Here is a 24,464-nt window from a genome sequence, read left to right on the forward strand (position 1 = left end):
GGACCCGGAACCGCTGTTTGATCGGGTCGCCAGACTCGGACCCTGAACTGCACCCTGGAAAGCCAGGTGAGAGGTCCAGAGTGACAGGGCGGAAACTCGCGGAGCAAGGGGCGCTGGAATTGCGTGTGTGGCCCTACATCGCGTGGTTTTGTATATGTGAAACAGGATGGCTTGTCTCGGTAACTGTGGGCGACCGGGTGTCTTCGGCTGTGGTTTTCTGTGTGAGCGTTTGTGAGAGTTTGGTTTATCTGTGACTCTGAAGGTGTGACAGTACTGTTTGTGATAGGGGTCTGAGACCGTGTGCTTACTTGAGTGGCTGTTTGTATGTGCTTATCTGACTGATTGGGTGTGTACGCGTGTATGACTGCTGATTGCTTGTGACTGTGAGATGTGTAACAGTGCTGTTGTGACAGGTTGTTAGCATGTGCTTGTTCACTGTGAGCTTGTGTGACTGGTATCTTGCGTGTGTCTGGCGTTTGCTTTGTGATTTAGAGATCATAGTGCCTCGGTGATAGGATGTTTGTGATCCTGTATTTCCTTGATATGCTGTTTGGTTGTGCTTGCCTGATTATCTGATTTGTGTTTGCCGTGTGTATGACTGGGGTTTGCTTGTGCCTCTGTGAAGTGAGTAAAAGTGCCTCTTTGAAAGGGTGTTTGCAGCCATATGTGCTCCTGTCATGGTGCTTGCATATACTTGTGTGATTGTATGTATGCCCTGAGTATGACTGGATTTTGTTTCTGACTAGCATTAACATGATGATTGTGACTCTAGCTGGGTAACTGTGGAAATGTGATTGTACGACTTTGTGTGGTCATTTGTGTAACTTTTTATACTGCCATATCACGGGAGTTTCGTGAGGTTCAGAGGTAATGTTTGTTTTGGTATTCCTGGGGTTCATTCTGGAGCCGATTATGTCTATGGATCATCAGTCCTATGTGGCTTTGTGCTCTGCTAAGTACTTGACATCCTCCTGTTTTGACCGTAGTGGCTACCCTTCCCTCACTTTCCTCCCTTCTACCAAGTAAGGCATAGCTTGTGTTGATTCATTTCTGTATCCATCTTCAGTTCATTCTGGGACTATAGTTATATGATCCCTGCTGCTTTCCCTTGTAGTCTGCAAGGACTTGGATGGGGAGGAGTGGCAGGCAGGAGGGAAGTCAGAAAGTTGAGCCTCTCAGTGAGGAATAGGAGTTTTTTCCAAGCCACAGATATGGTCTTGAGTTGAGAATTTTAAAAGTTATAGCACCTTCAAGACAATCCACTTGGAAGTGTTAACTGGGCCTTGGAATGGGAATGCTGTATTGGCTAGCCACTTGCTTCAGAACCTATAGAACTCCATCCATTCCAGAGCTCTGTCTCCAGTGGACAGCTTTCAATCCAGAAATGGATTCTAGCACAAGACAACTGTGGCCTTGTCCCTTCTTTCTGATACAGAAGATACAGGACTATTCTAGTCTCCTTTGGACTTTCCTTTATGTTAAGTGAGAGTTACATTGTGGTGATGGAGGAACAGGGTGTGTTCTAATTTATAGTATGCCCTAAGAAAGCCCTAGAATTCCGTAATTCCATGTTCTTTCCATGAGAGTATTGCCTAGAGGAGGAAGGAATGGCTTTTGTACATATAGAGGCAGATTCCAAGGTGAGTAGATGTTTCTTCTTTGTTTTCTAAGTTGCCTTTATTTTTTAGGAATAGGGATCTTTGTTTTCCTTTTGAAATTCCCTGCCTAAATCTTCTTGAATGATGGAGGGGCAAGGCAATTTTCTGTAGACTGAGAGCAAGAAAATAGTTAATTGTGATGGATTCTTCCAAAAAGTGCTTGAGTTGAGAAGGATGGATTTGAGATTCATGGATTTAAAAGGAAAGCTCTTTTGTTTTGTTTCTGATACAAATTCTATTTTTTTAACTTAATTTTAAAACTTTTTATTGAAAATTTCCAATGTAAAGGTAAGTATAATGAACCTTCATATGCCCGCTTTAAAAGTTATCACTTGTCAGTCTTGTTTCATTTATTCTGTCTTGAGTTCAAAATCCTTTTGATTTTTTTTTGACTCTTGAGCTATTTCGATGAGTGCTGTTTAGTGTTTAAATATTTGGGGGGCCCTCCAGAGAGCTTTCTGTTACTCATTTCTAATTTTAGTTCATTGTTTTCAGAGAACACGCTTTGTATGGCCTGAAATCTTTAAAATTTATTGAAATGTATTTTATGGCCCAGAATATAATGTGTGTTAGCAAATATTTTGTATGTGTTTGAATAGAATGTGTATTGTGCTGTTGTTGGATACAGTGTTCTATATATGTCAATGAGGACAGGCGGGTAGATAGTGTTGATTTTCAATCTTTTATACCCTTACTGATTTTCTGTCTACTAATTCTATCAATTAAGAAAGAATATTGAAATCTCTAATGATAATTGTGGATTTTTCTATTTCTCCACACAGTTTCTATCAGTTTCTGCTTCATGTATTTTGCAGCTCTGTTATTAGGTGCAAAAATGTTTAGATCATCATGGTGAATTGACCCCTTTTTCATTATGAAGTAATCTTCTTTAACTCTGGCAATATTCTTTGTTTTCTGGATATCTACTTTGTATAGTATTTAATGTAGCCTTTCCAACTGTCAAATGTTATCATAGTACATCTTTTTCTAACATTTTACTTTTCATATATTTGTATTTGATATATATATTTTTTAATTTAATAGATTTTATTTTGAATTAAATTCAATCTTAGAGGAAGAGTTGCAAAAACAGTACAAACCCCATGCATAGAACTCCATCATACCCCGACCCCCCTCCCCTGATCCCCCGATCCACCACCTTTAACATCCTGTCACACCACCATTTCTTTCTTTCCCTCCCTCTCTCCCTCTCTCCCTCTCTCCCTCCCTCCCTATCATCCATCATCTATTGCTGTGTCCTCTGAAAATACGTGAGCAAACTGCACATGTTTTTGAACAAACAATATAATTCACATATACCTTTCCCATGGACAAGAACATTCTTTTATGCAATCTCACTAAGCGCAGCTAAGAATTTCAAGAACTTCAACATTGATACAAAGCTTACATTCTATGTTTCCTTTGTGTGTGTGTGTGTGTGTGTCCCATCTGTGTCCCTTTGAGCCTCCTCTCCTCCATCCTCAGACCCCATCCAGGATCATCCTTGGCATTTAATTGTCATCTATTTAGACTTTTTTTTTTTTAATTGTGGAAACATACATATAGCCTAAAACTTCCCATTCCACCCCGTCCGAAGCATTCCATTAGTGGGATTAATCACATTTAGAATGTTGCAATGCTATCACCTTCCCACCATCCATTTCTAGGAGTTTCCCTTCACCCCAAACAGAAACCCTACTCTCATTTCTTAACTCCCCATTGCCCCTTGCCCCACTTCTCGGAACCCCTGTTCTACTTTTCATCTCTATGGTCATATTCTCTGATACTTTCTTTGTGTTTACTGTGGGGCTTAAATTTAACATCTTAAATCTATAACAATCTTGTTTTTCTTTGATGACACATAAACTATGTTCCTATACGCCATTATCCCTTCACCTTTATGTAGTTCTTGTGAAAAATTACACATTTTACATTGAGTCCAAAACCACTGATTTATCATTACAGTTTATGTATTTTAGATCCTGTAGGAAGTAAATAGTGGAGTTATAAATAAAAAATGCAGTAGTATTGGTATTTATATTTACTATGTGATCTTTACTGGAAATCTTTATTTCTTCATGTAGGTTCAGTCAATTGTTTAGTGTCCCTTCCTTTCAGCCTGCTCAACTTCCTTTAGCATTTCTTATAGGACTGATTACTGGTGATGAAGTCCCTCAGCTTTTGAATATCCAGGAATGTTTTTATCTTCCCCTCATTTTTATCCTCCAGGTGTTTGTGAATTCTCCAAGTCTCTGATGGTTATTGACTTCTATTTGTATTCCATTGTGGTCAGAGAATGTGCTTTGAACATCAAAATCTTTTTTTTTTTTTAATTTATTGAGGCTTGTTTTTATGCCCCAGCATACGGTCCATTCTGCAGAAAGATCTGTGATCACTACAGAAGAATGTGTGTCCCAGTGACCTGGGAAGTAATATTCTATATATGTCCGTTAAAAATTTTTTTTTCTCTCTCTCCTTTCTTTGTTTCTCTGTCGGTAGGGTTCCCTTTAGTATCTGAAGTAGGGCAGGTCTTTTATTAGCAAAATCTCTCAGCATTTGTTTGTGAAAAATTTAAGCTCTCCCTCAAATTTGAAGGAGAGTTTTGCTGGATAAAGTATTCTTGGTTGGAAATTTTTCTCTCTCAGAATTTTAAATATGTCATGCCACTGCCTCTCGCCTCCATGGTGGCTGCTGAGTAGTTACGACTTAGTCTTATGTTGTTTCCTTTGTATGTGGTGAATTGCTTTTCTCTTGCTGCTTTCAGAACTTGCTCCTTCGCTTCAGTATTTGACAGTCTGATCAGAATATGTCTTGGAGTGGGTTTATTTGTATTTATTCTATTTGGAGTTGGCTGGGCATTTATGTTTTGTGTATTTATATTGTGTAGAAGGCTCGGGAAGTTTTCCCCAACAATTTCTTTGAGTACTCTTTCTAGACCTTTACCCTTCTCTTCCCCTTCTGGGACACCAATGAGTCTTAAATTTGGATGTTTTATTTTATCTGTCGTATCCCTGAGATCCGTTTTGATTTTTTTCATTTTTTTCCCCATTCTTTCTTTTTTCTTTCATTTTCTGTTCTGTGGTCCTCGAGGAGGCTGAGTTGTTGTTCAGCTTCCTCTAATCTTGTATTATGACTATCCAGAGTCTTTTTAATTTGGCCTACAGTTTAATTTCCATAAGATCTTCTATTTTTTTATTTACTCTTGAAATTTCTTCTTTATGCTCTTCTAGGGTCTTCTTTATGTCTTTTATATCCTGTGCCATGCTCTTCTTCATGTCCGTTATATCCTGAGCAATGCTCTTGTTGCCTGTCTGTAATTCTTTGATTAATTGTGCCAAGTACTGTGTGTCTTCGGATCTTTTGATTTGGGTGTTTTGGTTTGGGTTCTCCATATCATCTGGTTTTATCATATGCTTTAAGATTTTCTGTTGTTTTTGGCCTCTTGGCATTTGCTTTACTTGATCCCTAATTTAACAGAACTGCAGCTTGGTGGAGTACACTTTCTCTAACTAACCAGCAGATGGTGTCCATGAGTCACCTATTCCCCTCAAGTCAGTTCTCCCCAACTTTGTCTTTGTGGTGTGTGGGGGTCTGATTCTTGTGGGGTCCAATTGGTGCACCAAGTTTGGGTGTGTTGCTGGTGCTGTCTGCCCTGAATGTGGGGCGTGTGTCTGGGTGGTTAGGCAGGCAGGGCAGCTTTAATAATCAAACCTCCCCGGTGTTCCTGGAGATTTAAGGCTGTTCTCTGCCGCTGACCCACAAGTCCTTGCTATTGGCGTAGGTTCCCTGGGATTGCCGAGCGGTTCCCCCTTCCCAGCTGTGCTCTTCCAGGACCTCTGCTGAGGGAGGGCCATGCCATGTCACTAGTGCGCGCCAGCCTGCCAGGGAAGCCCTGGGTCACTGGGCCATGCAGGTGCACTCCCAGCCCACTTCAAAGATGGTTAAATGGGAAGTGTTAACTTCACCCTTTTCGCACAGCTCCGCCCTCCCAGCTCCAGGGCAATCAGCCGTGGGTGTATTAAAGGCCACTGTCCATGGCTGATATTGTGGCTTGTGTGTAGTGCTGTGAGAAAGAGTCCCTGTCATACTGGGTTTCTTGGCGTGGCTCTGGGCTGTGGGTCTGGCCCCGGGCAGTAACGCCCCCACCCGTTGGGGAGATGGCTGCAAGGAATGTGGTTTTTTTTCTCCTTTTGGCTCCCCTCTGTTCCTCTGGTCTCGAGACAATCAGCAGTGGGTGTGGGAAGGGGTATCCTCTATGCCAGACACTGAGGCGTTAGCCCAGCCTGCTCCCGCCATGCATCACTGCGTGGCTCTCCCCGTTGTATCTGTAGCCATTCCCGGGCTTTTTTTTTTTAAAGAACTAGTTTGTCTCCAAATGCCAGCCCATTGTTTCCCCACACTGCAGTGCGGCCGAGGGACTTTCAGCCAACTCACTCACTTGTTTCAGAATGCAGGCTCCTGGTTGCACCAAATGCACGTTCCCTGTGGATTTAGCAGACCTAGTCCAACTGGTGCATAGCTGGCAGTGGTGTTCTGGGTCACTCCTGGTTTTTATCTAGCATTTATCATGGAGGTGTTTTTTTGCCCTGTCTCACCTAGCCACCATGTTAGGTTCTCTCCTGTATTTGATATTTAAAGTATATTTCTTTTAGGCCTCATATAGTTGGATGTTGTTTTTTTTTTTAATTCAATTTAACAATATCTGTCTTTTAACCAGAGTATTTAGACCATTTATATTTGGTATGATGATTGATAGCACTAGGTTCAACTTCATTATCTGGCTATTTGTCTTATATTTGTTCCATCTATTTTTCCCTTTTTTCCTCTTTTATTCCTTCTTTCGATTAATGGAAAGAGAAAGAAAGAAGGAGTTTCAAAAAATTTTACAACCAATATTTTGGTAACAATATGAATACACAAAATGGTCAAGACTTCTTGGAGTTCTTTTGATCAATAGGCTATCACCCACGGTAATCACATTATTGTGTTTGGTAGTCACATAAAATAACACCTCTCCTGGTTTAGCCAGCAACCTGAGATAGAATTAGGCAAATTTGTTTCATCTTGATTTCTGCTTTTAGAGATTGCCCCTCCCACAAACACACATGCACTTTAATTTTTTTAAAAAATTCCATAAAACATTATATGGCTCCAAAATCAAAATTACATGACAAGAGGCATTCAGAGAAGTCTAGCACCCATTCCTGTCCCCTCTACCCCATTTCCTCTTTCCCTTTTTAGATAACTACCTATATTTCTCTTTGGTTTATTCAAGTCCAGATTAATTTTTTCCTTTCATTCATTGTCATGTTTTTGGTGTTGTATCTAAAAGTCAGAGCCAAACTGAAGTTCACTTAGATTTTCTCCTATGTCATATTCTGGAAGTTTTATTATTTTCCATTTTCCATTTAGGTCTGTGATACATTTTGAGGTTTTTTTTTCGTGAAATGTGTAGGGTCATTCATTTTTTTGCATGTGAATGTCCAGTTGTTATAGCACCATTTGTTGGAAAGACTTTCCTTTCTCCATTGAAATCTCTTTGCTCTTTTGTCAAAGATCAGTTGATTTTACTTGTGTGGGTCTATTTCTGGACTCTTTTCTGTTCCATTGATCTATTTGTCTGCTCATTGGACAATACTATGCTGCAATGATTACTGTAGCTTTGTAGTATGTTTTGGAGTGGGTAGCGTCCGTCTTCCAACTTTATTCTTCTTCAATATTGTGTTATTGGCTATTTTGGGTCTTTTGCCTTACCATATATACTTTACAGTCAGCTTCTGGATATTCACAAAGTGACTTGCTGGAATTTTGTTTGGGATTGCATTGAATCTGTAGACAAAATTGGGAATAATTGGCATCTTTATAATATTGAATCTTCCTATCCATGAACAGGAATATCTCTCCATTTATTTAGCTCTTTGTCTACTTTCATCAGAGTTTTGTAGTGTTCCTCATATAGTTCTTGAGTTATTTTTGTTAGATTTATACCTATGTATATCATTTGCTGCTGATGTAATTTTTTTTTTTTAATTTCAAAATCCATTGTCATGTATTAGTTCCAGGAAGGTTTTTTGATGTTGTTGACTTTGGGATTTTCTAATAGACAGTATGTCATTTCCAAAAAAGAGTTTTATTTCTTCCTTCCCAATTAGTGCACCTTTAGTTCCTTTACTTGTCTTACTGTATTAGCTAGGATTTCTAGTACAATGTTGGATAAAGTGGTAAGAAGGTCCATTCGTGCCTTATTCCTGGTTTTATGGGGATCTAGTTTATCACCGTTAAGTATGATGTGTAGCTGTAGGTTTTTTTGTTTTTTTGTTTTTTTTTTTTGAGATGTTCTTTATCAAGTGGAGAAAGCTTTCCTTATACCTACGTTGCTGAGCTTTTATCATGAATGGGTATTGGGTTTTGTCAAATGCTCTTCTGCATCTGTTGATATGACTATTATATATTTTTTATTTAGCCCATTGAGGTGATGCATTATGGATCTCATTAATTAATTTTGAAGCGTTGAATCAGCCTTATATGTCTGCAGTAAATCTCCTTTGGTTGTGATGTATAATTCTCTTTTTTGGATTCAATTTGCTACTAATTTGTTTTGGATTTTTGCATCTATGTTCATGGGAGATATCGGTCTGAAGTTTTCTTTCTTGTAATGTCTTTGTGTGGTTTTGGTATTAGGGTAATGTTGACCTCATAGAATGAGTTAGGAAGTGTTCCATTTGCTTCTAATTTCTGAAACAGACTAGAAAATTGTTATCACTTCTTTAAATGTAGGAAACCATCTGCACCTGGTGCTTTCTTTCTTGGAAATATAGTAATTATTGATTCTATTTCTTAAGTAGATAAAAGCCTATTCACATTATTTCTTCTTGTGTCAGTTTTGGTATATTGTTTCTTTCAAGAAGTTGCTATATTTCACCTTAGTATCAAATTTGTGGGCATAGAGTTGTTCAAAATATTCCTTTATTATCCATTTAATATCCACGAGATCAGTAGTGATAGCCCCTCTTTCATTTCTGATATTAGTAATTTATGACTCCTCTTTCTTTTTTCTTGGGTAGCATAGCTAAAGTTTTATTAGTGTCACTGGACTTTTCAAAGAACCAGTTAATGGCTTTGTTTATTTTCTCTTTTTTTTTTTTGTTTTCAGTTTCATTTATTTCTGCTCTAATTTTTATTATTCTTTTCTTCTGTACATGTTGAAATTAATTTATTCTCCTCTTTTCATTTCTTCTGGGTAAAGCTTAGATTATTGATTTTAGATCTTCTTTGCTCATATATTAATTCAATGCTAGCAATTCCCCTCTAGGCACTGCTTTTGCTGCATCTCACAAATTTTGATCTTACTTTCATTTTCATTTAGTTCAAGTGTTTTTAAATTCCTCTTTTCTTTGACTCTTGTGTTAGATTTATAAGTATGTTGTTTAATCTCAAACTCTGGGAGATGTTCCAACCGTAGTTTTTGTATTGGTATCTATTTTAATTCCACTGTGGTCTGAGGGCTTACTTTGATAATTTCTATTCTTTTGAATTTGTTAATGTGTGTTTTATGGGACAGAGTGTGTTCTATGTGAATCTCTTGTGAGCTTGAGAAAAATGTGTATTCTGCTGTTGGATGAAGTATTCTATAAATGTCAATCAGGTCCCACCAATTGATGGCACTATTCAGGTCAACTATATCCTTACAGATTTTCTGCCTACAGGATCTGTTGTTTACCAATAGAAGGGTATTGAATCTCCAGCTAAAATAGTGGATTTGTCTATTTCTCCTTGAAGTTCTATAGTTTTTGCCTTACATATTTTGATGTTCCCTTGTTAGGTATGTACACATTAAGGATTGTTGTTTTCTTGAAGAATTGACTGCTTCATGTTATGTAATGCCCTCTATCAGTCCCTGAGAGAAAAAATGTTACATTTCTAACTCCAATTGTGGAGTTGTCTATTTCTCCTTTTACTTCTATCCATTTTTGCTTCATATAATTTGAAGCCCTGTTGTTAAATCTCTGCACATTTAGGATTGCTATATCTTCTTGATGAATTGATCCTCTTTATCTCTACTATTACTCTTTATTTTGAATTCTGTTTTTTCTTTTATTAATATAGCCACTCAAAGTTTCTTGTGTTTAGTGTCTGCATGGGATAGCTTTTTACACCATTTTACTTTCGACCTATCTATATCTTTACATTTAAACTTTGTTACTTGTAAATAGCATATACTTAGTACTTTATTTTTATCTTCTCTGATACTTTCTTTTTACTAGAATGATTAGACTGTTTGTTTTTAATGTAATTATTAACACAATTGAATTTAAGCCCTGGAAGGAAGGGGAGTATTCCTATGTCTCTCTTACCAGTTGGTCACTATCTCAATTTATTTTTGGCGTAATGTGTGAAGATGTGTCATATTATCTATCAGTTTCATTTCAAAAATGGTACAAGTAATGGCACAGATAATCAGAGGTATAGAGACCAGAAGACGTCACTGGCTCCACATAGCAAGCAAGAGATCCACTGGTTGACTTGTATACTGTGTGTTGGTGTGTTCTTCATCCGCTGAGTAAAATAATTGTATCCCACATTAGAGGTGGTTTCTTCCCTATTTTAAAATATCCAAAATGAAACATTTAAAGTATTTTAAAAATGGTAGAAAAGTTGTTTTTTATTATATTTATATGTGTATATATACACACACACACACGCGCACACTTTTTTTTTTTTTTTTTTTTTTGGAGAAAGAGCATTGAGTTTGACCAATCTAAGAACCCCCGTATATTGTTCAACCTCTCTTTCATCTCCCCTTTTAAGTGTATATTTTGTGAGTAGGGGTGGGAACAAGAAACAGGAAGAGAAGAACAAAGCTAATTCCAACTTAATTATTTGGCATTTTGCAAAAAGCATGGTCTCCTGGTTCTGTTTTCCCCTCTGCAGCTCTGCCTTTTTCAGACTTTGTGTTTCTCCAAAATAGGAAGCCAGAAGAGGACTGATCAGTTCTTGCAGTTCTAAAACCAATGGCTCAGGTGAAGTGGTGTTTCCTCATACCTGTTTTGGTCTCTTTTTTTTCAGGGCATGTATATGTTTGCATTCCTTATTCCTGAAACTCAGCTATGTACACCCGAATTTGTCACATTCTTGTATGTAATAGCACCTTCCTCAAGTGCGTCTCTGTTGTGTACCCTATATTTGGATATTTATTTGGCAATGCATTCAGCATCTTTGACTGGGAGAACTTATGGAACAAAAGCAGATTCCCTGCTTTGATAAAACAAAGATGGATGTTAAACTTTGAACTTCTCTTTAGATCTAAGTTTCCTGGTTAGATGAGATAGGAATTGGACTTGACTGGCTTCAGTCCCAGTATGTGGCAAGAGTTCATGTTTTAACAACTTTTAAGATTGGGAAGGAACATGGTTTGTTGCTGGGCACAGAAAGATCCAGGGAATCCTTAATTGATGAGTACCAATAATATAAAACATTTTGAGGTTGAACATTATTGCACTGATCTTGAATGTTTTAGTTTCAATTATTTTTTTCCAACCTTCTATTGCTTAAGACCAGGAAAAGTTACATTTAGGAATGATGAATAGTGACAAGAAGGATCATCATTTACAAGCATGAGCTGTTGAGAATTATAAACTCCCAGAACTAAAACATACTTATGAGATTTTTACCTAACTTAAATGTTCAAACATGAGTAATTGTTTAGTCAGATAAGTTCATTAAATAGAGCATTCTGCAGCTAATAAAAATACTAAATTATTTGTTACAAGGAGAGTGCTTAGGATGTAATAATCTGGTACAATATTGATCCTGAAGCTTCAATAAATTCTTTGGTTTCATACAAATCCTATTTTATAAGGTAGAGATTTTATAAAAAAATTTATAGAAATATTTCCCTAATTATTTTTTCTTATTCCTTAACTAGAGGAGAAAAAAAGAGGAAATCATGTTTATTGAGAATGTACAATGAACAAAATATGTTTTGTATGGGATACTCATGTGCTCTTCCTTTTAATTGTGACACTGCTGTTACTTTATTAATTCCCAGACTTATCTGTATAATAAGATGTTCTATATGTAGGAAATATGTACAGCAACAAGAGTAATCAGGAACATGTGTACATTTCAGAAGCGGCATTTTCTTTGCTGTCTCTCTTCAGTGTCAGAGGCTTCCCAGCCTGCTTGCTCTGTTGTCTCCTTTGTGGTGTGCTTCAGATCATCCCATCTACCATTGAAAAATATTTTCTTCGTTTCTACAACTAACATTATTTTGTTGTCTTAGAAATCAGTGATGTCCTGGGATGTTGCCATTGACTTCTCTCAGGAAGAGAGGGAATACTTGGATTTCTCTCAAAGGGATTTATACGGAGATGTGATGTTGGACAACTGTAGCAACTTGGTGTCACTGGGTAAGGGTATCTGGCCCTGGTATTTCTGTATCTACCTTTGGAATGACTGCTTCTCTGCTGTTAGTACAAGGTTGCCTTTTAAGTTAATAACTGAATTATTATTATTCTTAAAGGAATGGTTTGAAATTACTGGAAGTAAACACAGACAATTTCATAGGCCACATTAATCTTTTCTATCCTTCAGAAAAGCCTTAACACTGTCCTTCTTGATGATCAAGGGGCTAGATCTGAATTCTGGGACACTTGAAATTTTGTCAGAAAAACACAAGCTATGTGATGTTACAATTTAAATCTCCTAGAGGTGCTGTAAATAATTTGAAGCTGTATTACAAACTTAAAAAAAAAATTGATGCAGAAATCTCTCAGAATAGCTTGTATCAGTACTTTTACTAACAATTAAAGTGAATACAATCCATTACTTACAACAAACATATTCTCTTATATGTGCTCTGTGATTGAATATTACACCTTAGGGACTTAACATTTTACATTAAATGACGATGCCAGGATCACCGTTTATTGAAAAGAAGCTTAGGAAGAAACTAGAATAGTGTAAGAAAATTTCTTGTTTTTTTCCCATGGAAAATCATAAGGGATAGACCCTATATCAATTAAACTTAATAAGTAATTTCTGCACCTAGATAATCACTTTATTCTTTGTGCTCCTCAAGTCACTGGAATATAACTGTTTCTTTCCTCTTCAGCCCTCTTTCCTTTGAAAGCTTTATTAAGTTATTGTTTTATATGCTTCTCTGCACAGCCCAAGTTGAATGGAAAAAAGACCTAAGACTTGGAGAAAAGCAAATGCATTTCAGTATGATCTCTCCAAGAAATCCCACCTGTTTTTTATCTTCTTCCTCTCCCTATATGTTCTTTTTATTATAGTCCTTCCCTCTTTTAAAGGAGGGAAGGACTTTTCATCTTTCCCAGGAGCAACATTTTATGTAAAAAAAAAAAAAAAAATCCATTCCAGATTTTTGTATTTAAACTTATATAATTGTCTTCATTCTTAAAAATTTGTTCACTCAAAAATATATTTATTGAGACCCTATTTTGTACCAAACACTGTAGTAGGCCTTAGGGAGATAATGATCTGAGAGACAGATAAGGTTCCTACTCTTCTGAGAAGGAAAATAAATGAGAAGGAAATGAAAATATTATGTCTAGTGTGATAGGGTAGAAAGCAATAAAAACAGAGTTAAGGCAATAGAAAAAAGGACTTAACTTTTGTTCTTTACGGTGGTGTCTTCTGACTCCTGGCTGAAGCAATTGCCAGTCCTCTCTGGGGGAAAGTAAGAAGGCTTTAGAATTCTCATAATTTAAGATCAGTTATGGTTGAGCTCGTAATCAAAGATTGTCAAACTTACAAGGAAACCTGTCACAAGTGAATGATAGATGATCTAAAGAAACAACAAATTTACCTAGCAAAAGGCTTCAGATATTGGTATTATTAGATACAAATATAAATTATATCTGTGAAATGTTTAAAGAAATAAATCAAAAGAAAGGCGAGCAGTGAGATTTTTTTCATAAAGGAAAAGATTTGAAAGAGAACCAAATGGAACATGTCTAAAGGTTCTGTTTAGTTCTTTTTCAAAAATAAACTTTAAAGTTTTACCCTTGAAGGTTTTCACATCAGATTCAGCACAGTTGTAATTAGAATCAGTGAACTGGAAGAGATATCTGAGGAATTTAACTGGAAACCAACATACAGATGCAAGAAGAAACTATGAAAGAAAGATTGAGACAGAAGTGTTAAAAGACTTTGCATACATCTGCTCAGAGCCCCTGAGGGAGAAAATAGGGAGAATGGAAGGTTAAAATATTTGATGAAAGAAAACTGAAACTTTCCAGGAGTCATAAAAGACATGATTCCACAGAAATAAGAAATAGCATTTCAAAAGTTATCAATAAAAAGAAATCCAAACCTAGATACAATGTAGTGAAATTGTAGAGCATTGAAGAAAAGGAGATCTTAAAAATATCCAGAAAAATATTATTGTCCTGGTTTGGATATATTATGTCCCCAATAAAAGCCATGATCTTTTAATCCAATCTTGTGGGGTTTTTGGATTAGGCTGTTTCCATGGACATGTGACTCACCCAACTGTAGGTGAGGCATTTTGATTGAGTATTTCCATGGAGATATGACCACACCCAGTCAGGGTGGGTCTTAATTAGATCACTGGAGTCCTTTAAGAGGCGCTCAGGAAGAGAGGCTGCAGCTGGAGCTGGAGCCAACAGAAATGCTTAGAGGTGCTTGGAGATGAAGACAGAAGGACATTTGGAGATGCTAAGCTAAGAGATGAAGCCCCACGTTTGCCCTGGAGAAGCTAAGAGAGGACTCCCAGACACTTAGAGAGAAACGCCCTGGGAGAAAGAAGCAAGGACACACAGGAGCTGAGAGAGAGGAGCTTAAACATAACCTGGGACCAGCAGACGCCAGCCACATGCCATCCCAGCTTACAGAGGTATTCTGGACGCCATTGGCCATTCTTCAGTGAAGGTATCCTCTTGTTGGTGCCTTAGTTTGGACACTTTTTTGGCCTTAGGACTGTAAATTTGTAACTTAATAAATCCCCTTTATAAAAGCCAATCCATTTCTGGTATTTTATATAACAGTAGTGTCAGCAAATTGGAACAGTTATTTACTAAACTGGCAAATATACCTACCCTATAACCCAGTAATTCTACTCCTTCTTATGTGCCCAGTACAAATGTGTCCATATATTCACCAAAAAACATGAATTAGGCTGTTTATATGGGGTCAAAGACTAAATTATAATTGAAATTTTTAAACTTTAGATGTGAATAATAATAAAATTGCTATATATCAAATATCATCAATGTTCATAACAGTATTGTTCATGATAGGTAACAACCCAGTTAACTACCAACAGATGAATATATAAACAAAATGTGGTACATGCATACAATGAAATATTCAGTTTTAAAAGATATGACATTCTGATACATACTACAAAATGGATGAACCTTGAAAACATGCTAAGTCAAATAGTCATATGTAAAGGACACATATTTTATGATTCCAGTTATTTGAAATATCTAGAATAGGCAAGTTGATAAAAACAGAAAGTAGATCAGAGGTTACCAGGTGCTAGGGGTAAGAGAGAATGGAAAATTATTGCTTAATGGATACAATTTCTCTTTGAGGTACTAAAAAAGTATTGGTAATAGATGGTGTTAATGGTAGCACAACATTGTGAATGTAGTTAATGCCACTGAATTTTACACTGAAAAACGGTTAAAATGGCAAGTTTCTTATATATATATATAAAATAAATAATTAACTAAAGAGTTTAGCAAAAGTAAACTCAGAATGTATTGTAAAGGAGATTATAAAAATAAAAGTAGAAATTAATGAATAGGAAACAGAAAGACAAAATAAAAATATAGTAGAGAAGACCAACATGGTCATAACTTGCTTCTTTTTAAAGAGCTACATATTAAAGAGAAAAAGAAGGTACAAATAGTTACTACTAGGAATGACTAAGTGGGATATATCAACTTTGATTAAAATGATAAGAGTAATACAAAAATCTCAATTGTAAATTAAAAATTTAAACAAAATGAGAGCAATTTCCTAGAAAAATGTGATTTATCAAAGCATGCTCAAATCAAAATAGAAAAGATGGAAAGCCTTATAATTTTTAAAGACATTTAATCAGTGTTAAAAGCTTCCCATAAAGGGAACACTGGGTCTGGATGGATTTATAGGTTAATTCTACCAAGCTTTCAAGAAACAAGATTTTTTTCAGTCTTACAGACTACCAGAGAATAGAAAAAGAGAATGCATTCTCCTCCTTCTGTGACTCCAGTTTAACTTTTGTATCAAAGCCACACAAGGTCCGTCTAACTTATGAATATAGATCTGAAATTTCTTAACAAAATACTAGCAAACTGAATCTAACAATGAATGAAAGAGATAATAAATCATGATCAAACAATGTTTAATTTATCCTAAGAATACAAGTGTGATTTAACGTTACTAAATCTATATAAGTAATTCACAACATTTACAGTTTAATAGAGAAAAACCTTGTAATCATCACAATAGATACAGAGAAAACATTGGATGATATAATAACCATTAAATTTAAACTTACAGTAAACTAGGAAGAGAAGGGAACTCTTGAACACATCTTTCAAAAATCTTGAGCAGACTTTTTCATTTCAGTGTGAAAATGTTAGACATTCGTATTAAAACCAGTAACAAGACAAGAATGCCCACTATTACTGATTATATTCAACATTATAAGGGAGTGTTAGTAAGCATACCATGACAAGAAGGAGAAATAAAAGCAGAGTAATTGAATGGAAAGAATGACTGAAGAAGCAGAATGAAGAAACAAAAGAAGAAAAACATTTTTCACAAATGATATCTTTGACTATGTAGAAAATCCAAAAGAATCTACAAATTATTAAAATTAATAAAACCAGCAAGAGCCCAGATATAAGAACTATATGCAGAGATCAATTGTATATCTGTACCTCAGCAATTAATAGGAAATGAAGTAAAAAGCAAACAGCTACAACAACAAAAAAAGACCCAGAGATTACTTCTCCTAAAGGAATAAGGTGGGGAAGACCTGTGTATAAGACATAATTATAGTATACAGCTATTATACTTGACAAAGTGTTGTATTGATACAAGGACAGATATATTGATCAGTGAAAGAAAGACAATCCAGAAGCAAATCTCTACATTTATGAAAACTTGACTTATGAGAGATGATACTGTGGATCATTGGGGAAAGGAAGGAGTATCCAATAGAAGGTTGTAAGATGTTGGTTATCTGTAATGAATTATATTAAAAAAGATTTTGTATTCTAACATCATTACAAGTATGTATTTTACTGAAATGTAAAAGGTGACACTTTTAGACTATATACGAGACTATCTTTACAACTGGTATAAGGAAAGATTTCTTAAAACAGTGTTCTAAGGATGGAAGATTGATAAATATTACCATGTAATAATTGTTCTCTTTATCAAAGACACCATAAATAAAGTTAAAATGTCAAGCCATGAATCAGTGAAAAGATACAACACATATAGCCAACAATTAGTATCCAGAATACATTAAATGTTTCTAGACTTTGATAAGAAAACGATAAATAATCCAATTGAAAAAATGAGCAAAAGTCATTTATAGGCAGTTCAAGAAAGCATTGCAAATAGCCGATAAACTTACAAAGATGCTTAACCTCAACAGCAATCAATGCAAATTAAAGCCACAATGAGATAGTTATTTTACACTCCCTAAATTGACAAAAATTAACCCTGACAATACCAAGTATCAGTAACATTTGGAGGCAAAAGAGCTCTAAGCCACATTACTCAAAATAGGCATAAAGTGGAAAGAACCCAGATGCCCACTGACTGATGAATGGATAAATAAAATATGGTATATCCTTAAATGGAATATTATTCAGCAATAAAAGGAGTGAATTTCTGATACATGCTAAAACATGGATGAACCTTGAGTTCATCTCATCATGCTGAGTGAAAGAAACCAAACACAAAAAGCTACATATTGTATGATTCTATTTATGTGAAATGTCCAGAATAGGCAAAGCTATAGAGATAGAAAATAAAATGCTGGTTGCCTAGGGCTGGGAACGAGTGGGAAATGGAGAGTGACTGCTATTAGGCACAGGGTTATTTTTTGGTGATAAAAATGTTATAAAATTGGATTGTGGTGATTGTTAAACAACTCGGAATGCCTAAAAACTAAGGAATTGTATGCTTTAAATGAGTTAACTGTAAGTATATATATCTCAGTATAGCTCTGTTGTTGGTTTTTAATTTTCTATACCCAACTAATGGCAGTATTAACTGGTATAACTACTTGGGAAAACAATGTGGGAGTGGTTTCCAAATTTGTTTGCACTTTAGAAATAACTGGAGAAGGGGATCTTTTTAAAAATTCCAAAGCCCAGGCTACATCTCAAACCAATTAAATCACAATCTCTGGGATGAGACATGGGCATTATTATTTTTTAATCTCCCCGTGTTGTTCAAATATTCAGAGACATATGGTAACCCACCACGATATGGTTATCTGAGAACCTATTTTTTAGATTTGTACTCACTCTATTTAATTGTTATTGCCAATATATTTGGATTTATTTTTCATTCTTTAAGGCTTTTGTTTACTCTTTTTATTTTTCTACTTCCCTTTTTAATATCTTTCCTTATTTGGGATAGATGCAGTTGGGTTTTAAACTCCATTTTTCCCCCTTGTTTGGATTGGAAGACATACACTATTTTATACTTGTAATGGTTATCTTTAACTCTTTATCATGTGCACTTCTTTTTGAAGCGAATGCAATTATGTAGGTTTTATTCATTTTAATAGAGTTTGAAAACTTGTACAAATTTAATGCAACATTGCATTTGTTCATCCCACATAGAATATTTGGTTTGCATATGGTTTTGCAGAAGCTTTACAAAGTATATGATATGGCCCCTCAAGGATTTCATGACCAACAAGTTAAAAACACAGATACAAAGTAGTGTCTACCATGAAATAAATTGGTAGGTGTTGTGGCAGGAAGTTGAGTTTCATAGAGACATGGGAGATTGACATCTCTTTGTGAGATATTTATTTGATTGTCACAAACTTCTTATAAGGAGTGTACCACCCTGTGTATTACTGTGCTCCTTTTCTGTACTTTTACCAACACTAGATATTGTCACTTGGAAATATCTTTGTCAATCTGTAGATAAAAAATGGAATAACATATGTCTTTGATTACTGGTGAATTTAAATATTTTGGGGGTATTTCTGCCTGCCTGGTCCTTTAATCGTAATCATTCTGTTGATGTCACTTAACAAACACATACTTAATTTAACAAGTCTAAAGTTAATGTGCACCTTATCTCAGAACAAGACTCTCAGAATGCTTTAAATTTGATGACTCCTCCTATCTAATACATTATTGTTATCTGATATCATTATCTGATTCTGTTTTCTTTTAAACCCCACATGGTCATTTTTTGTTGTTGTTGTTATAATGACATTATTTGCTTAAATTTAAAAGATTATCCTTTGGTTTGCACACTATTCTCTTCCATCAGCTCTTTCCTTCTGGGATCAATTTATTTTCCTGAAATATATTAATGAAGGTCTATTGCTAGTAAATGCTCTCAATTTTAGTTTTTGTTGTTGGAAAGTATCCCTGTTTCACTTTCATTCATACCAGATGATTTAAGTAGATGTAAAATTCTGTATTGACAATTATTTTTTTTCTCAGCACTCTGAAGACATTATTCCACTGTCTCCCAGCTTCTATTGTTGCTTTTGAGAAGTCTGCAACCTCTTTATGGTTCCTTTTGTAAGTAACGTGTATTTCCTCCCATGCTTTTAAGATATTTTCTTTTAAAATTTAAATTTAATGGATTATATTGTTTCTTTTCCAGAAGTTTGGTTTTCTTCATCCCCCAAATTTTTCTTGTTTGTTTTCTTTTTTTTATTTGTTTTTGTTTCTATATAGTCCCTTTCTTGTGGTTTTGATTATATATTTTATATTTTCATATATTTCAAGCGCTTATGTGTGTTATTCAACGATTCCATTTTAAGGGGAACCAGTCTAATTGTGTTTTTTCTTGCATGCATGGGGATTCTTATGTAATAATGAATTATTGTTAGGATTGTTTTGTTCTTTTTGTTAAGAGTCCAGACCAAGACTGAACCATTTCTTGTTGTTTTCCTTTGTGGTCAGATAGAAGATTTTTCCTTTCTCTGTATTTTAGGCCTTGGATGGTTCCAATTTTGTGACAAGGTTTAATTCCAATACCTGACCTTTTGTGGACTTAAGGCCTTGTTTTTCTTGTTTTCTTTTTGGCTTCTTTTTAAGATGGGAGAATTACAGCATGTTTGTTGAATGCTGCCAGAGACAAAAAGGGCAATTTCTCCAACAGTATCCTTAAGTAGGTGAGAAGGGCTGGAATTTAGTACCCAAGTGGAAGTATTGCCCTTAGATAGAGGCACAGAAAGTTCATTCATCAAAACAGGAAAAGAGGCAGAATATGAGTATAGATGGTAGTAGGTAGTTGACAAGGTAGCAGGAGCTTGTGGAAGTTCTCTTCTGATTGCTTCCATTTTTTCAGTGAAATCAGCTCAAGGCAATTAGCTAAGCATTATTCAAAGAAAAATTGGTAAATTCATGATGATAACAGAGGACAGTAATATAAACAAAATAAATAAGGACAAAGGCTGGAACTTTACTAATATGTTAGGGAGACAGATAAAACCAATATTATATGTTATTATTAATTACCATATTAGCATAAAAATTAGAAATTAAAAACAAAAACAAAAAATACATATGTAATCTTGGAATTAAGTTACTAAGTGGAAATAAAATGAAACTTACAAACCCTATAGAGCTAAATTCCAAGAGCAACTTTGTGAAATCCCATGGAATTCAGCCAAAATTGTACTGAGAGAAAACTTAGTCTTAAATGTGTGTATTAGAAAACAAATAATTTAAAACAAGGGGATTAAGATTTCCACTCAAGAGAGAGAGGGAAGAAAGCAAAACAAAAAATAATTTAAAAATCAGAAAAATAATAAACTAGGATTTAAAAAGAATAGAAATGGTTATAAAACTAAAAGTCAATTCTTAGAAAATACCAATAAACCCTATAAAAATTTGACATGTAGGGAAAAAATCAGGTTTGGCACAAGTTCAAAACATTGGAAAGGAAAATGAAGAAAAGAATATAAACAATAAATAGTTTAAAAATATTTATGAGAAAAACCTTTATGCAAATTACACCAGTAAATTAGAAAAACTAGAATAAATAGATGAAAATAACTATAATGACCCATGAAGATATAGAAAATCTGAATCTATGCCAATAACTACAAATAATTTTTAATTTTAGTTCTTCTGTACTCCCAAAAAGCAACAGGTACTGATGACTGATGGTATTACTGGCAAAATCACACCATTAAATAATACATTGTTTCATTCATACATAATTGTTTTCAAACATGTAAAAGTGTGGAAATCTACCCAAGTCATTTTACAAAGCTAAATTAATGCAGATAACAAAATTAGAGAGCTCAAGAAAACTAAGCCAATCTCATGAATGAACATGGGTAAAATTTAAAAGGAAAATGTTAACATAGAATCTAGCTGTATATTTAAGGAATAACACATCATGATCAAGTAAAGTTTATCCCACAAATGTTGGAATAGTTAGTTCCATGTCAGAAAATCTATTTTACTACATGAAAAGATCAGAGGATAAAAAAGTAATTTAGTAACACAAAAAAAATTTTCATTTATTTCAAAACCCTCATTGTAAACTCTGTAATCCTAGAGTGGTTCTTCCTTAACCTAATTAAGTGTATCTTCAAGAAACCTATAGAAACATTAATATTTAAAAATTAGAATCCCAATAAAGTTGGAAAAAAAGACAAGGGTGTCAACTATCTTCATATTATGCTAGAGGTCTGATCAAGTATAGTTTTTTTTTTTAAATCATATAAATAGAAAAGAGATAAAACGTTATATGTAGAAAGCAAAATTGTCTACCGAGAACCCATTGTTATCTGCTGAAAACCTGTTAAATATTTCTTTTTATTTCTTATGAACTTACACAAATCAGTACTTTGACAAACACATACATATACACATAGACTTCATATTAAATATTTAGAAAATGTCATAGAAAAAATTCCTATTCATAATATCAATACAATTAATGAAATACTGAGGAAGTTATTTAACAAGATATATACAAAAACAGTGAAACTTTACAGAAAGACATAAAAAGAAAACCACAGGATTCCATACTGTAATTCTGAAATGTTGAAAACTGAAAAATACCAAGAAATGTTGGATAAAATATGAAACACATCCATTTAAAGTATGACCAAGCTTTAAAAAGTAAAGAATATCCAGGGGGGCCACAATGAAGTGGAAACAAAGAAATCTCTTCACACGTATCATCTTCCAGAAAGGGCCCCATTTCTCAGCTACTTATTAAAACAAAACTCAAAAAAATTCTCCATGCTCCTCCCTATATCCAGATCTCCCATCCTCTTTCATCTCCTTTAATCAAGACTTGCCCCTATTAATCCACTAAAATTATTCTTGTGGAGATTACTTCCATATTGTTAAAGTCTTTGTTAAATTTGAAGTCGCCATTTACTTCACCTCTCAGCATTTGACACAATTAACTATTCCTCCTTAAAACAGTTTCTTCAGTTGGCTCTTGGATTCCATACACTCTTAATTTTTCTCCTACCTTGGGTCCATCCTTATTTTCTTTGCTAGCTTCTTATCTACTCTACTTCTTAATGTTAAAGTGCTATAGGGCTTAATCTTCAAAATTCCCTTTTCTTCCCTTCCCTTCTCTATCCAAAGACACTGCATGATTGATCTCATCAACTCTCATGGTTTATGTTATCTATTTGATAGTGACACCCAAATTTATATCACTAATCCAAATATCCACTCTTAGTCTCATACTTGTATTTATACCTGTCTTCTCAGCACCTTCACTAGGACATATAAAAGTTCAAACCCAGCTCTTGTTATTCTCTTCAAATCTGCACTTTTCAGTGTTTTTTTCCTTAAGCAGCACTTCCATTCTGGTGGTCAGGCAAAACACTTGGAGTCATCTTTGACTTTCCTCTCTTGTATTACACATCCAATCCATTAGCAAATCCCCTTCAATATGCCTTCAAAATATATCAAGAATCCAGTGACTTCTCACACTTCCTCCACCCCTTCCTCCATAATCATCTGGTCTGAACTAACTTCTTTACATCTTGTTTCTGTTCTCTTCTTCTTACCATCTGTTGTTTTTTTTTCACCCCCAGACATACATTCCCCCTTCCCTCCTCCTTTATCCCAGTAACCTCTAATCTACTTATCTCTGTAAATTTGCTATTTCTAGTCATCTGTTTTTTTTTTAACAAAACAACCAGAATGATTCATTTTTAAAATGTAAGTCAGATCTTGTCGTGCTTCTTCTAACAACCCTCCAATGGCTCTTCATCTCAGAGTAAAATTCAAATTCCTTAAAATGGCCAAGACTGAAATGTTTCTTGTCATTTTCATCTGAGGTTAGATGGATTTTGTTTTCCTTTCCCTGAAATGTTGGCCTTAGATGTTTCCAATTTTGTAAAGCGGTTCAGTTCTAATCCTGACCTTTTGTGGACCCAAGGGCTTTTCTTCTGGATTTTGTCAGACCATTAAAATGCAAACGTTTAGGCAGTTGAAGGCAGCAGTTGGCCCAGTGGTAGCTGTGGCGTTAGAGTGTGTTCACCTTTCTAGTATCTGGATCCCACTTCATTATGGCCACCCTAGATATTCCTTACTTTAAGATTTATTCATATTTTATACAGCTTTTGTTGGTGTTTTTCAAGAAATATGATATACCAATCATCTTTAAGTATACCTACTGTCACAGTCATAATACTCAACAGTTGTTACCCCTCAAATGTCATGCACCCCTTTGTTGTTAGTCCCTCACCCCACCATCTGCTTATGGAAGCCACTGGTCTATTTTCCATCTGTAGAGTTCTGCCTTTTCCAGAATGTCATATAAATGGTATCAAGTTTCTGTAGGCTTTTGGATCTTGCTATTTTCACTTAGCACAGTACATTTAATATCTGTCTAAGTTGTTGCATGAATCAGTAATTCATTCCTCTTTGTTGTGTAGAAGTCCATTGTATGGAATGTACAAAAGTTTAGTGATTCATCTACCCAATAAAGGGCACCTGGTTTGTTTCAGTTTGGGGCAATTATGAGTAAAGTTGTTATAGTCTTTGGTGTACAGATTTTTGTCTGAACATAAATATAAAGACCTAGGAGTATTGATTGCTAGGTCATGTGCTAAGTGTAAGTTTAATTTTATAAGAAACTACCAGACTCTTTTTAACAGTGGTTATACAATTTTTCATTCCAAGCAGCAGTGTGAGATATTTTGACTTCTGTTTCTTGATCTGCATTGCCATTCTTAATCTGCATTGTCATTGGTTATATTCTTTCCATCAAACAAGCCTTTATCCAACATAAATCCTGGCACTTTGTCACTCCAAACTCCTTTCCTATATTAGATAGTTACCTGTTGCTCTCCAACATCCCCAGTAACTCAGGATTACAGAAGCCTTTCATTATATTTTATACCTGTAGCGGCACCTGGGAGACGATAAAGCTTTTCTTCCAGAATGAACAAATAGATTTGACCTTGGATACAAGGGGTAAGGAAATGAAGGTGTGAGATAGAGCATGAAGGAACAAAACGTGCTGTGATGTAAAGACAAACAAAAGCAACTTAGTGTCTTAGTTGGAAAGAGTAGAGAGAGCTAAAGAAGATAACCATGGGTGGTATATAGGAAGCAGTAT

The 24,464-nt window shown here is 35.1% G+C and overlaps 1 protein-coding gene across 3 annotated transcripts in view; it reads left to right on the forward strand.

Moving 5' to 3' along the window:
* Window positions 1-24,464, forward strand: part of ZNF420 (zinc finger protein 420) — a 29,223-nt gene continuing 4,759 nt past the window's right edge. Inside the window, exons 1-3 of one of the 3 annotated variants that reach the window (XM_037820214.1) lie at window positions 39-66; window positions 10,627-10,678; window positions 11,941-12,067. In XM_037820214.1, the coding sequence (XP_037676142.1) occupies window positions 10,670-10,678; window positions 11,941-12,067 (136 nt within the window). In that variant the 5' untranslated portion in view covers window positions 39-66; window positions 10,627-10,669. Of the gene's footprint in view, window positions 67-10,626; window positions 10,679-11,932; window positions 12,068-19,348; window positions 19,430-24,464 lie in introns of those variants that run through there. The other 2 variants (XM_037820215.1, XM_037820216.1) reach the window with 2 other exon arrangements.

The sequence above is a fragment of the Choloepus didactylus genome, chromosome 27 (genome assembly GCF_015220235.1).
Source record: "Choloepus didactylus isolate mChoDid1 chromosome 27, mChoDid1.pri, whole genome shotgun sequence".
Taxonomy (NCBI): Eukaryota; Metazoa; Chordata; class Mammalia; order Pilosa; family Megalonychidae; genus Choloepus; species Choloepus didactylus.